At 41.0% G+C, this 13,296-nt stretch overlaps 1 protein-coding gene across 5 annotated transcripts; it reads right to left on the reverse strand.

Annotated features, from left to right (window-relative positions):
* Nucleotides 1-1,477: 1,477 nt before the first annotated feature.
* On the reverse strand, nt 1,478-13,296 carry NIPAL1 (NIPA like domain containing 1). 5 transcript variants are annotated; one of them, XM_068942952.1, is made up of 7 exons: nt 12,640-13,004; nt 9,254-9,457; nt 8,329-8,595; nt 7,295-7,351; nt 6,599-6,689; nt 4,611-4,771; nt 1,478-2,147 (listed from the first exon to the last, which is right to left on the reverse strand). In XM_068942952.1, exons 3-7 carry the CDS (start codon nt 8,501-8,503, stop codon nt 1,516-1,518), a joined length of 1,116 nt encoding a protein of 371 aa, XP_068799053.1. In that variant the 5' UTR covers nt 8,504-8,595; nt 9,254-9,457; nt 12,640-13,004; the 3' UTR covers nt 1,478-1,515. The 5 variants fall into 5 exon arrangements, with proteins under 5 accessions (XP_068799053.1, XP_068799052.1, XP_068799050.1 ...); XM_068942951.1 differs by lacking the exon at nt 12,640-13,004 and adding an exon at nt 11,122-11,645; XM_068942949.1 differs by lacking the exons at nt 9,254-9,457; nt 12,640-13,004 and adding an exon at nt 13,198-13,296.

Consider the following 13,296-nt stretch of genomic DNA (forward strand, 5'->3'; position numbering starts at 1 on the left):
GTTCCATTTTGCATATAAATCTCAGCTGATTAAAATTCATCTTTAATTAATCCAGCTTTCCCGCTTAAATGCTAGAATCCTCTGACAAAGGTTCTGAACTTTTTTTTAGAAACCCAAGATGTGGAAATACCACTTTTCTGATGAGCTGTGTGTGACCGTGACCCACGCAGCTGATCGCCCACGTAACTTTCTTGCTCGTAAAGTGAGCAAATAAAGGGGATGGTGACGAGTAAAACACGGCCTGTGCAAAGTTTTATGAGATAAAGATCAGTGGTGACCACAACTGAGGAATAAACAGTTATACAGATACAAATCTTCAAGGAATATAGTAGATTAAGAGATAAAAACATCTAACAGAGGCAAATACTCATTTTCAGAAAAGAAGGAAAGGACAAAGAAAAACACTCTCTGTAATATTTTGATGTTTCTCAGTCGTTGTTTACAGCCTTTCCTTTACATAGTATTTTTAGAGCCAGAGCACTGTTTGGAAGTGAACTCTGCCTTCATAACAAAATATAAAGTAACAGGACTGTTTTGCTATCAAGAAACACTGGTCCCTTTCTGGAAGAACAGAAAAATTTTAAAGCTTAACTGGGTTCTGATGTATAGACGGCAGTATTAGCAGGAAGCTCTGAAATAAATGAATTCCATATTACTCTGAGGCAAAAGAAGGAAGTGAAAAGAGTGGAAATTATTAATTGCACATATGGGTTCATTGCCTTTGAATAAATTATTCTTTCATCTTAAGTAATTTTTTTTAAAGTGAACAGCAAGAGTTTTCAGGCTTCTAAACAGCTATGATTTTTTTTTTTCCACTTGATTGTAACTTGGTCATGGTTTTGAAGTAAAAGGGTACATATGGAGAGTGAAGGATTCCTGGGGTAGCAAAGTCAGAACTTTGGCATCGAAAAAAAGTTTGAAGGAGATGTGGTTCTCAATAACCAATTTCATAACATTTTTGTGCAGCACCCATGCAAGGTTCATTGGCATTCAAAAGTCAATAAAGATCTTGCATACAGTTTGATATTAAAAGCTAAAAGGATTAGACAGCATTTTCTTCCTATGAAAGCTCAGTGAATAAATACCCTTCAGGTAGAACATCCACAAGTTTGCTTGGAATATCAAAGCCATTACTAAGATAATAGCAGACTGCTTGTTGTTTTAGCAAGGACATTATTTTTTATTATGATGGGAAAATTGCACTTTGTAAAATACAGCTTAGAAAGCTTTTCTTTCTTGTTTTTTTTTTTAAATGAAGTCCTCCAATAGGTGATGTTAAACATAGAAACTGGACAAACTTATTTATTGCCTGCTGTATAATCCCCATCAGATTTCTGTCTGTCATGTTAATTATTTTACCTTTTCACTCACTTCTACCAACAGCTGGCTACTTTTCCAAGCACAGAGGGGAGTGGCCCACGCTCAACTCACTTCACAGATGGTCTTCCAGAGGACTGTGGGACGGAAAGGTGTTCTAATAGACATAGGTGGGCTGAGTCTGCAATTCATGGTACTTCACTGATGAACAGTTGCTTGAGAGCTTCCTTGACCAAATAAAACACTGCCCTCCTCATGAGCCATAACTGGGCTTTCCACGTTCTCCAGCAAGGTATGGCAGGATTCATGTTCATGGCACAGCAAGGAAGGTTCTTTTACAACCGTGGACATCAACTGATTCCAGGTGATATCAGCATTTTTGAAAGCATGCAAAAGAAAAATACCTATGATGATAGTGCAGAAACCACTTAGGGTGCCAATGATGTCCCCCAGATCCATGCTGTTCCACTCCTTGAACAGGATGATGGAGCATGTTACCACTGTAGTGGTGAAGCACACGTAATAAATAGGTGTCACTAGAGACGTATTAAACATGTCCAGCGCTTTGTTGAGATAGTTGATCTGCGTGCTGACCGAGAGCACTAAGACGCCCACCAAAACATAAACCAAAGGATGTCGATAAACTGGCTTCCTCTCCAGCATTTGTTTAATGGCAATGCCCAGGCCTTTGACAGATGAGACAGAGAAGGCACCAATGACTGAACAAATTAAAATGTAGATCAATATATTTGTCTGACCTTTCCTTGGAGCCACAATAAAAATCAGCACGAGGGCAACGGCTGTTATGACAACAGCAAATGCGATAAACACTGTGTGAAAGAGGAAAAGGAAGAAGAGAAGAATAACAAACATGAGAATATCAAACTGTGTTCAAGTATATGATAAAAATTATTCTATTTCTCTAACAATTCTCTATGAACTGTAGCACAAGTCCATTGCAATGCTACTCATTTAACACTTTCAATGAAATTAATCCAAAATATATTTTGTATTTAGAATGTTTATGATAACTATACATTTTATTGGACTACTAGTATTGATTCACCCTAAAAAAATAGGAGAAAATATTTAGTGAGTCTGATGAAGTAGTAATGGTCTCTTCAATCTACAGATGAAAGAAAGTTGTTTCTTTTCATTAAAGAGTGGTTCTCCTTTACTTGAAAGAGGAAGTACAGAACCTTTGAAAAAAGGATGTGTACACACACACAGTAACAACACATTAAAAAATTATGTAATTATTGACCCAACAACCACAAAAGGCTTCAGGAGATTAGACTAGCCGAACAAAGATCCTCATTTTTGTCCTAAGCTGCACTTCTCCATGTGAAATTCCTCTCTTTCTCAAATATACTTTCGCTTTTGATATGTACCCTACAACCCTCAACCCGGAGAGGTTCGTTTGATTTAGCATGAACATGTACCTACTTAGAGCAAGGCTGTAAGCCGAACTCAGAGCTAGACAGCAATGCGAAATGGTTAAAGGTGAAGGTAACCAAAAGCTGTTATCTGTTTAACGTGGAGATAACTTCGGTTATGGAGCCTTTCATCCCCTCGCAGGGTTGAAAGGGCTGGAAGAAGCAGTACATCCTTTCTTAGCCAAATAATCTGCAAGAAGCCATATAAGAGGTACCTGGTCTTACGTCTGTATCATGGGTAAATATCCTTGGTAAATTATCCTTCGTAAATAAGTATGCACACGGAAGCTCTCTGTTTTTATATTGATTTTAGGGGATTGTACGCTCTTGGCAGAGTCAGCCTAAGAAAGCTCTGCAGCTGGGACCTTCCTGTCTGGGATCCTGCTAAGCTCTCAGAGCTGCCCCTGAGGGACCCAAATGCTCCGAGCTGGAGCTTCTGCAGTGCTTATGCTTTCATTAGCCAGTACTTGCAAGCATAAACTGCAAGCTCAAAGTCTGTGAAAATAGTTAACCAATTTCCAGCCTCCCCGCACATCAGAAGTAAATTATTATTATTATCATCATTACAGATGGAGAAGGAAATCTGAAGTAATTCACTCACTAATTGAAGTCAAAAGTACAAAAGATTACTGTGCTTCCTACTTTCCAACGCTATGCTTACACATCTAGCATACGCAAGCCTTTGGTGTTCTCTATTCTGACCTGTGGCTGTCATAAATGCTAAGAATATGACTAAGCACATGATGGGAGGAAAGCTCATCTAGATGCATTCAGGGATGAGTCTGCCCTCAAAGGTCCATATACTGTGCACAAATATAGTATTCTAGGGTTACATTTATTTTATACTAAATATCTAGTTAAGTGAGTTTGGAATGTCTAGATAAAACATTGCAAGAAAACGCTGGTAGATGTACATGTATTAGGTGGCATGCTCATCTTTAAATTATATTACACAATATCCAGCATGTTGCATGCCATGCACTGGAAAATATCAGACTGTAACTGTAAGTATATACGTATTAAAGTTTCATTCTTGTATTTGCTGATATTTATTACAGAAGAAACAGGTTACTTTCAGTGCAGTTCTTCAAGACCACATTATGACGTTGTGTTTTGCTGGGGCGTTGGAACTATAAACTATGTAATCTATCTAGGGCACTGTAAAAGCACAGGTTATAAACAACTTCATGAATAAAGACACTATCTTTAATTCTCTACTGTGTATTCCAGAAATATTTGTACATTGGAGGACACGGACTTTGGCAGTTTCTACAGTCACAGTCATGCAACCTACAAAGTAAGGATTAGCCATCACTCGTACTGTGAGGTGCCCTGCGCCAGCTCGCCCAGCGCCTGCCTTTGTACGCAGGCTGCTGCCTTCCTTGGCAAAGAAGCTTATAAGGACTTTTAGACGCCTTATTACAAACTCTTTCACATAACATCACACTGCCTATCTGCTGTTACTCTTGCTAATGCAGTATTTCAGGTAAGTGCAGACAACGAACATACATATATACACACACACACACACACACATATATATACACACACACATATAAAACAAATGAACAAACAAAGCCACACACACGTAAAGCCAGGTTTCTATTTGTTCAGATGTTCTTAATGCCTGTACTTAAAAGCCTGCTTGCATTCATATCCATAACACGAACATGGTGAACAAGGCAGTAACAGAAATATTAAGCTCCATATCTTATCAAAAGAAATCTTAATTTAGTGAAAAATTGCATAAAATTCAGTTCAATTCACTCACTCACCGAAAGATCCAGTGAAGTAAGAAAACACAAAAGTCTGTCACATAGCATTTTGCATGAAGAATTGCAGGTTAAATCTACAGACCTGGATCTTGCAGCTTTATTTTCATGTCATCTAATGAGGTGACCTCCTCCTCCTCTGGGGCATGAATAACCATGACTGTAGATCCCAGAATACTCAGTACACAGCCCAGCTTTCCATGAATATTCAGCTTCTCATTTAAAAAGTAAGAGGACAATATAGCACTGTTGGGCAAAATATAAACAGAAGGCTCAGCTCCACCCAGAAGGCTCAGCTCCAGCCACGAGAGACATTTAAATGTGCCTGCATAACATGACAACAATTCAAAACTTCTTTTGAATTTGGATATATGGGAAACCAGCTGGAAATAATCAAATTATTTTACTTTCCTGAAGTTTTAAGGAGCTTTGCAAGAAGATCAGTTGGGGGGGGGGGGGGAGAGGAGGAGGGGGGGTGTTAGCAACTCTGATCCCTCCCTCCAGGTTGTAAGGCGTCAGAATTCTTGGGAAACTTCTTGTTTTTGATCGACCCTGGGCAAGAGGTGTGCATACTCACACAGGAGCCTCACGCCCCTGTAAGTTGACCATACAAGATGCTAATTTTGTAAGAAAATGGCTTAAACCATTTCACTTGCCATTAAAACAAACATACAGAAGTTTAGGAAATTGTTCCTTAACCGTTTCCTTGAGTTCTCGCACCTGGACGGAGTTTCTGCCTGACGGGCTGGCACTCCACCCCAAACACAGTGGAGGCACTTCTCACTCTTGGAGGAGGGCTGGCCCTGGGCTTTCCTAGGGGTTTGAGATACAACCTGAGGACAACTTGGCCCAAATAAGGCGACCTCATGGTGCAGCTCATTGGCCAGCTACTGCACAACTTTAGGCACAGGATATCTACCTGCTTAACTGCAGGTAGAAAGTCACAAAATAAATTCACAAATATTTTTTCAGCCCATCAAATTACAGCTCAGTTTTGCAGAAAGGTAAAGATCTCGTTGACATCAAGTTCTCATGAGTTCTCATTTTCATGAAAACTGGAAGATTGCTACCCACATCAAAGGAGAGGCAGTTAAAACTCAGCCCATTTTGAGAAGCAGCAGCCAGTGAGTCAGTCAGTGTGCAGCTGCCTACGCACCGATCACAGCACTTCTGTAGGTGACCAAGTTACACTGGTTTTATTTTCAAAAAAAAAAATCTATATTTTTAATTATTTGTTTACTACAAGCATCTTTAGAAAAAATACTAAAGTTAATTTTAAACACCATGCTTCATGTAGTATACGTCCTTAAAAACAATAGCTTTACAATTACAATAATTTAATGTTGCTAAAAAATTGTTTTCCAGAAAGTTAGTTGTTAGTGTAACCCATGTCTTCTCTGCTTCTATTTTAACCTCATTCGTGTATTTGTTCAAGTACTTGGAAATTATTTATTTCTTCATACACTGGAGGTAATAAGTGTTTGAAGACTTTCATATTTCAAAAGAACCACACATTTTTAACTGTGGATATTAAAATGCTAAAATTTTCTTTCTCTCTTTCCTGAAGGACTTGGAAAAGAAAAACCAAAAACAAAAGGAAACCTCAAATGCATAATAAGCATGCCTCAGTATGAAGTTATCCTCCTATAAAAAAGAAATGCTTTTGAAAACATTTTAATGGGGCAATATTTTTTTTAAGTTTTGTTACAACTAAAGAAAAAGATATGACTTTTTAGGAAAGCTTCAGTTCTGTGCATGTTCTAGAATGGGATAAATTACAACCTTCTATCACCATGCAGCAGCAGTGCATCTCGTATATGCTGATAGTGCATGCGGAGGGTTGTTGGGAAAGCATACGTTAGTCTTTGGAACGACAATTTTCATTCCCTCTGCCCAGGATATTAAATAAGCAAAGTGATCTTTTCACTGAGGAGCAAAGCAAAAAACCATTTTTTGTCTGGACTTGCCCTTCAGTTTTCCTATTCCAATTCTCTACTTTCAGTCAAAGACATCTTTTTTTCCTCAGATAGTGAATGGTTCATTTTTAAGAGTTTGCTTCCGATTTGTACTAACCTTATAAGAACGCTCAGTGCACCCAAGGGAGTAACTAAGGTTGCAGGCGCAAAGGCATAGGCAGCAAAGTTTGCAACTTCTCCTAATCCCACTGTAGGAGAAAAAACATTTGGAAGGAGGTTGGGTTGGGGGCGGGAAGGGGGAGGTAGAAGGAATACTGTTATAAGTATTTTGTATGATAGATAAGACAGCAACAATAAAACAGGTATGATAGCAAACATAAAACAGAATCTTCTTTCTACACTAAATATGCACACTTTACTTTCAAAAGTATCTGCATAACCCCTTCTGGATATAATAAAACTAAAGACAGAAGAAAGTTAAATACTTTTCCCCGTAGTATGGTATATTACAGTGTAGCTACAACGACAGCGCCAAAGACAATTGGCACTTGTTCACGGAACAGCTCTGCAACGGCAACACCTTCACGGACGCAACGGCGAGAGCGCCCAGCAGCAGGACAGGGCCTCAGCTCCACTGCTTTTGACTGGATATTAAAGAAAAGGTTGTTATTCTACAGAGAGCTGCAAAGAGTAAACAATTCCCCTTTATATTTGTATATAAAGGTAATTGCAGAGAAATTTCTTTTAGGCGAGAGGAATGAAAAAATAGGGAATGAAACTATTAAAAAAAAAAAAACACAACAGTGTTTTAGGTAGTATTTACATATAGCATGAAAGTCAAGGAGTGACTTACTTGACAGTAATCCAGCCCACCAAAGCCATTCCTTCAAATAAGAATATCCACCCTGTCCTGAAAGGGGAAAGTAAAACCTCATCTTAGAAGAGAAAGATCACTTTATTATAATAATATTACAGCTTCACATTCTCATCAAATCATATAAAGTACTGAAATAGCTTATTACCTGGATGTGACATGAAAAATATTTTCCTTGGTTTTGACTGATATTTTTAGTAACCTCTCTACTTGCTTTGTGACTTGTACTTCTGGAACACATTTGACTAAATGCACATGGAGGAAAAGTTCTAAGCAAAAGCAAAATGTCAGCGAAGATAGCTGATGAGCTTAGAAAATACGCTGAAATGTTTTCCCAGATCAAAACCAATATATTCATATAAAGCCGCATTTGAACTCTGCTTATAATTTAAATTAAAAGAAAAAATATCCTACTTTGCCCATGGGTTTTTCTGACATAAAGTGCAAGTAAATTGTACATTCAGTATCTTTTTTTTTCCTCCAAATATCCAAATTATCTGGAACAGCACATTTTGCAATAAATAAAACACAATGAAAAACTGCTAATGCGATATATTTAAATATCGTACAAAGGGAAGTATGACATTAGTCTAAGGGAATTTTTAAAAGCTCTCCACATTTTTCTAGCTCTGCATCTATCAACTCTGATGGAGGAATAGTTGGACTAACTGTGGAAACTTTAAAGTATTTTTCGCATAGCTCATTGCACTTTTTGTTTTTAAAGAAAGAACTAAACTAGTTACTGTCTCGAGCTTTTCCATCTCAAATTAAGTGGGGAAAAAAAGGGGGGTGGAAGAAAAGAGAAAGGTTTTTTGAAGGTTGAGACAAAGGGAGAACTTTATTTGGAATCTAACTACTGCCAGGGAGCAAATACTACTAACTTACTATATTTAATATCCATTGCTGCCCATCTATCCCTAAGAATTCAGAAAACTCAGTCCCTGTAGCCACGTGCAGAGAAATAATATTATATTTCTACCTGCGGGCAGCGTGAGCCAGGAAACACGGCTTACCCGCTCGGGTGGCTCCTCTGGTGGCCAGTCTCAACAGGCCCTTCTTCTTCAGGATGAAGCTGGCACCGATGAAGATACTGGAACCTATTGCCAAAGCCAAGCCGACGTAGAGCCGGCATCTGCTGCCAGCAGGTGTGGAAACGCCCCGGCTTGTTTCATTGAAGGTCTTGTCCATGGAGGCGAGGAAAAAGGAGCGGGATGTGGATATATTGACGATCTGGCACCATGCTTGGCGAGAGTCGTGGCAAGCCAAAGGGAGCACAGCACCTGGGAGGAGAAAAGAGGAAGGGAAGGGACATGTGACGCATGAACCAGGCGCAGCTCCAAAGGAGTCCCGTCCTAGCTCCGCGCACTCCTTTCCCGAGCACGCTGCCATTTCAGACAGCGCAAATAACCCTTAAAGTGCCAACACAAGATCCACGTAACAGATACAGTCCTGGTCAGTCCCCAGGTGATTGCCCATGCCTGCAAGTCACAGGGGCATGCCTTACTTGATACATTTTTTTGCACTATGTTGGCTCAGTCAAGCCATTGGGGCAATACTAAGAAATGGAACAAAAATATAACATTTTCAGGGTAAAATTCCACACGAAATCTTAAAAGGTAGCCTGAAAGTTCAAAAAGAAAGTGTTCTTTGCTGTTGTGCAAAGACCACATCCCTAAAAGGCAAATATACACCCATGTGTGTACAGAATAAACCTCCTTTTACTCCAGGCTTCTGTTTGACATTTGTAACTGAGATTTGAGAATGACAGATAAAGAAGAAAAACAAAAGCTATACAGCTAGCAAACTGTTGCTGCATATGAGCACTAATACTTTTCAGTAAAAGAGTTTAGCATCACCATGTAGGGCAGATCTGCTCTAACCAGAAGTGAAATTGTTAGGTGGAGGCCTCATTACAACTCACAAAAGCTTTCATCTTACCTCAGTGACCTATAAACGGAGGAGGACCCAGCCCGCTAGGCACTATCCTCCTGGCTATCCCTGCCAGGAGGCAGAGAGACCGCAATGCTGCAACAGGGCTTCCAACAGTCAATGCAGGAAGTTGCACAGTTTCTCAAGCCAGACTGGCAGCACTCAAGCAGCGCGGAGGGCAGAATCTACGCTGGAGCAGCTTTCAAGAACAGCCTTTTTGGAGAGAAAGGACTTACCGCTAAGATGCATTAAAATATGAAAGAGCTGACGCAGAATTACGAAAGCACTGTCCCTAGTGATTCATATAAAGGACTCAATGCAACACAATTTTGTTTTCCATGTTTCCCCTATAATTAAAATGACACACGAAGGATTCATCCTGCATCACCTATGTTGCATCACCTGTAATATACTGACTTCTTCCCCCCCCACCCCCCAATTGAAGAAAACCATGTAGCTACTGGGTAGAAAAGAATGTGCCTTTGAGCCTGTTCATATCTAAGTTATGGAAATATTAATGTTCTGTCAGAAGTACTACATGGGTAACAATAAACAGCATTAGGGGAATCTAAGGTTGCTTAGGAAGGAATATTTGAAAATATAGAAAAGTACTAAAAACGGTTTGAACTTTGACAGCATACGTTCACTTGCAGCTGACAAAGCAGATGTTAACACCGGCAGATGCCTTCACTCACAAAGAAATAACTAAGGAATAGTTAGTCTCAATTCTCCTGTCCACATACGGTACAACAAATACACTACGGTTAGTTATCATTTTATTTTCTAGTTGTGCAATCACATTTCCTTGTTTACCAAGAGAGTTTCAGTTTAACAGGGCTTGTTTTGTATTGCTAAGCCTGACTCTGTAAAAAAGGGTCCTGCAAGATGGGTATCTCTACATCTGGTAGCTGAAAATTATAATCTTAAAGCACTACAACTGCATGAAATTACTTTTGCATAGTATATAGGATAGTATTTTGCCATCTTACCACTTCTAGAAGCTGCAACTGGATAACGTAAAAGTAAAAAGATTCACATTTATCACTGAAAGCATTTTAAAATGCTGAAGAATTTCCACAATGTTAGAAAAAGAAAATTATGCATATACTTAAGTTATTAAAGGTTAATTTGCAAAAGAAATTTAAGGAGAAATCATTTAAACATAAATGTCTCTTTCAGCTAACACGCATCAGGGCAAGGCAAAACAGGGAGGTTGCCACTGAATGAAATCCCTTAGCTCTCACTATCCAGTTTGGTATTTGGATGCAGAGTATAAGCATGGTTCAACTGCTTCCTCTGTAAAAAAGATAGTGCTGGCTTTTCAGAAAGTCTCAGGCCATCATACTGGGAAGTTAAGTCTATATTGGATAAGAGAAATCTGTGAACTGAGACATTCAATAAAGCACCCTCATACATGCTGGCGAGAGTCCTCCCTGATCAGTAACTCTGAAATTCTGCACTCAGACACCCTCCTTCTTCCACTCTTGCTTTGAAGTTCATCAGCAGACTTGTCCCCAGTTTGTCCCCTCACATTTCCCTCCTATTCTTCGGCTTCAGCAAGCCCTGCTGCTGCTCCAGGCCCTCCTTTTATGTTCCCCCGCACCATTTCCTTTTTTTTTTTTTTTTTTTTGAAGCTTCACATACAGAACTATACAATCTATTTTGTCACAGAGTCAACTGAATACATGTGAAGAGAGGCAGTCAACTGCTCTGCAATAAGTACTTGTAAAAGAACTTACATAATAAAAAAATCAAGAAAATCTTACGTATAACATGAAGGACAGTAGCAGTACGTCTGTTTTCAACTATACAATTTTAGGTACGCTAAGAGAGCTAGTATGGGAGCACTATTTAGGTATTAGAAACAGAAGTTTTACCTCCAGTTTGAATTTCTTCAATATAAGAGAAAAAACTAATGAAGGATTATGTTTGCCAGATTTTGCCAGATAGGTTTTTCCAGACAGATGTTCACAGGTGTGCTGCTCCTTGCAAGCAGAGCAAACCCAGCATAACCTGACAGGCTGCATGCCCACCGCACGTGAACGGATCCCTCTGCAGTGTGCGCGCCATGCGCACATTCAACATTTCCTAAGCGTCGTGCAGTATGGTCAGAGTTACCTCTGCTGCATGTCCAGAAATCCTAAACAAGCGTTGGAATTTGTCAGCATCCACCTGGTAAAAAAGACCATATCCAAGAAAATCGGGATATATGGCTAGCAGGTCTAAGCCGTTCTCCATGGATTCTGCAAAAGCCCCTCCAAGAAAGGAGGGCTGCCACAAAGGAGGCAGTATTTTAACAACCTGCAGTGTAATACAGCCTTAGTTATGTTGCTCAGGGGTAGCTTGAGCAAAAGAAAAGCTGAAAAAAAAAATCAGCTAGCATTAAAAAGAGAGAATGAGGGAGAGAAAGAGAGAAAAGGAACTAACCATCCTGTGTATCGGCTTAACTTTGTATAGTGGTGCTAAGCAGGGCTGGCAAAGACCGCAACATCGCTCAGTGACTGCAAGCTTTATCTGAGAGGCAGCGACAGTTCTCTCTCATTAGAGTAAATCAAGACCCAGACTCTTGACAAGGACAGTCTTTCAGCCACTTGCGATTGAAAAGGCAGCTTGCTAACAGACCAGCGCGCTGGAAGCAACGTTCTTCTCAGCCTTTGTTGCGAATGGTAACACTTCATGTAGCTGTAGATGAATGGCAGGCTTATTCCCTTCCACATAATGACAGGACTACTAGTTTTTCAACTGATTCTTGAGTTAAGCCACCAAACACAGCACAGTAGGATGGCACGCGACTAGAAGCGTTTCTCCTAGTGACTGCCACAGGGTAAGCTCCTGTCCTTTCTGCAACGCAAGCTTCGCTCACCTACATTTACAAAGGGACACTGGATTTTTGGTATGTTCTGCCTGCCAGCTGCCAAGAGTCCTTTTGAATAGCTGTGACCTTGATTGTTATGTTCAAGAGATTATCTAGTTTAAAAAAAAAAAGTATAATTTGTTCCTCTTGCATATAAAGAAACGTCACTCCATATAGCAAAGGAGCTGGGAAAAAGAGGCTGATAGAGGAATTACTATTACTTTAACACCCATTGCTAATAGTCTCAAGATCACGGCTGGAAGGACTGAGGAAGGTGATGAACATGAGAGGAAGCTAGGCTTGCGTAGCACGCAGCTTCTGCAGTTAAGCTAGTTTCACCTCCCCAGCTGGCAACGTCAACAAGTAGAAATGCAAAGCCGTCACCAGAACCCCTCCTTATGGAAGCAGCCGCCTCGAGCTCTGACTCAGGGCCGAGAGCAGCACCCACCGCGCCGAGCTAACGCTGCCACGGGTGAACTTCGCAAGCAGTTTTATGATTAAGCCAGCTCTGAGAAGGTTTTCTCAAACACCTAAATATTACCTGCTAACAAGGGTTGCAGACCATGAAGCAGCTCATCCAGCCCTCTGCTCTGTGCTCTTTAGAGCAAATTTCATGCTCTGCGGTGTTGCAAGAGCCTGGGACCAACACGTCCTGCAGCTCGTCAGCAAGAGCCTCCTAGCTGTTCAGCCGGACACTGAGCATGTCAACCCCAAGTCGTCTGGAAAACCGTTTGCTATCGACAACAGGCATCGGTTTTGACCGTCTTTATTGCCCTCACGAGCCAGCTCACACCCGGCAGGCACCGTGCCTATGTGAGAAAGCCTGTCTCGCTCGCCAGTCAGATACAAACTCACTTTTGTCACGCAAAGCCTGCCAGGGGTGAAAGTGTAAAAAGCAGGCGATCACTCCCGGGCACACCAACCCTTACAAAAACTTAAAGAAAAAATCCTGAAAAAGAGAGCTTTACCAAGCAACCCCGTGCCTGAAGGGTTAACACTTCATTCCCCCCCCCAGACGGCAGGTTCCCCCCGCACCACGGCGCGGAGCCCCGCCAGGGCCGCAGCCCCCCGCCCTCCGCGGCCCGCGCAGGGCACTGACCTGGGCGGCAGGGCGGCGAGGCGGGCAGCGCCTCTCGCTGCCCCATGGCTGCGGGGCGCCACCGCCAGCTCCGCAGCGTCGCGGGCAGCGTCGCGGGCA

This window comes from Struthio camelus, chromosome 4 (genome assembly GCF_040807025.1).
Source record: "Struthio camelus isolate bStrCam1 chromosome 4, bStrCam1.hap1, whole genome shotgun sequence".
Lineage (NCBI taxonomy): Eukaryota > Metazoa > Chordata > Aves > Struthioniformes > Struthionidae > Struthio > Struthio camelus.

Excerpts from the sequence above, each read along its gene's own strand:
- NIPAL1 (XM_009682025.2), bottom strand. The coding sequence starts at position 8,704 with ATGGCAGCGTGCTCGGGAAAGGAGTGCGCGGAGCTAGGACGGGACTCC. Across the intron at positions 6,690-7,294 it reads GTGGGCTGGATTACTGTCAA|TGGGATTAGGAGAAGTTGCA; the intron begins GTAAGTCACTCC and ends TTTCTCCTACAG. Across the intron at positions 4,772-6,598 it reads GCACTGAGCGTTCTTATAAG|TGCTATATTGTCCTCTTACT; the intron begins GTTAGTACAAAT and ends TTTGCCCAACAG.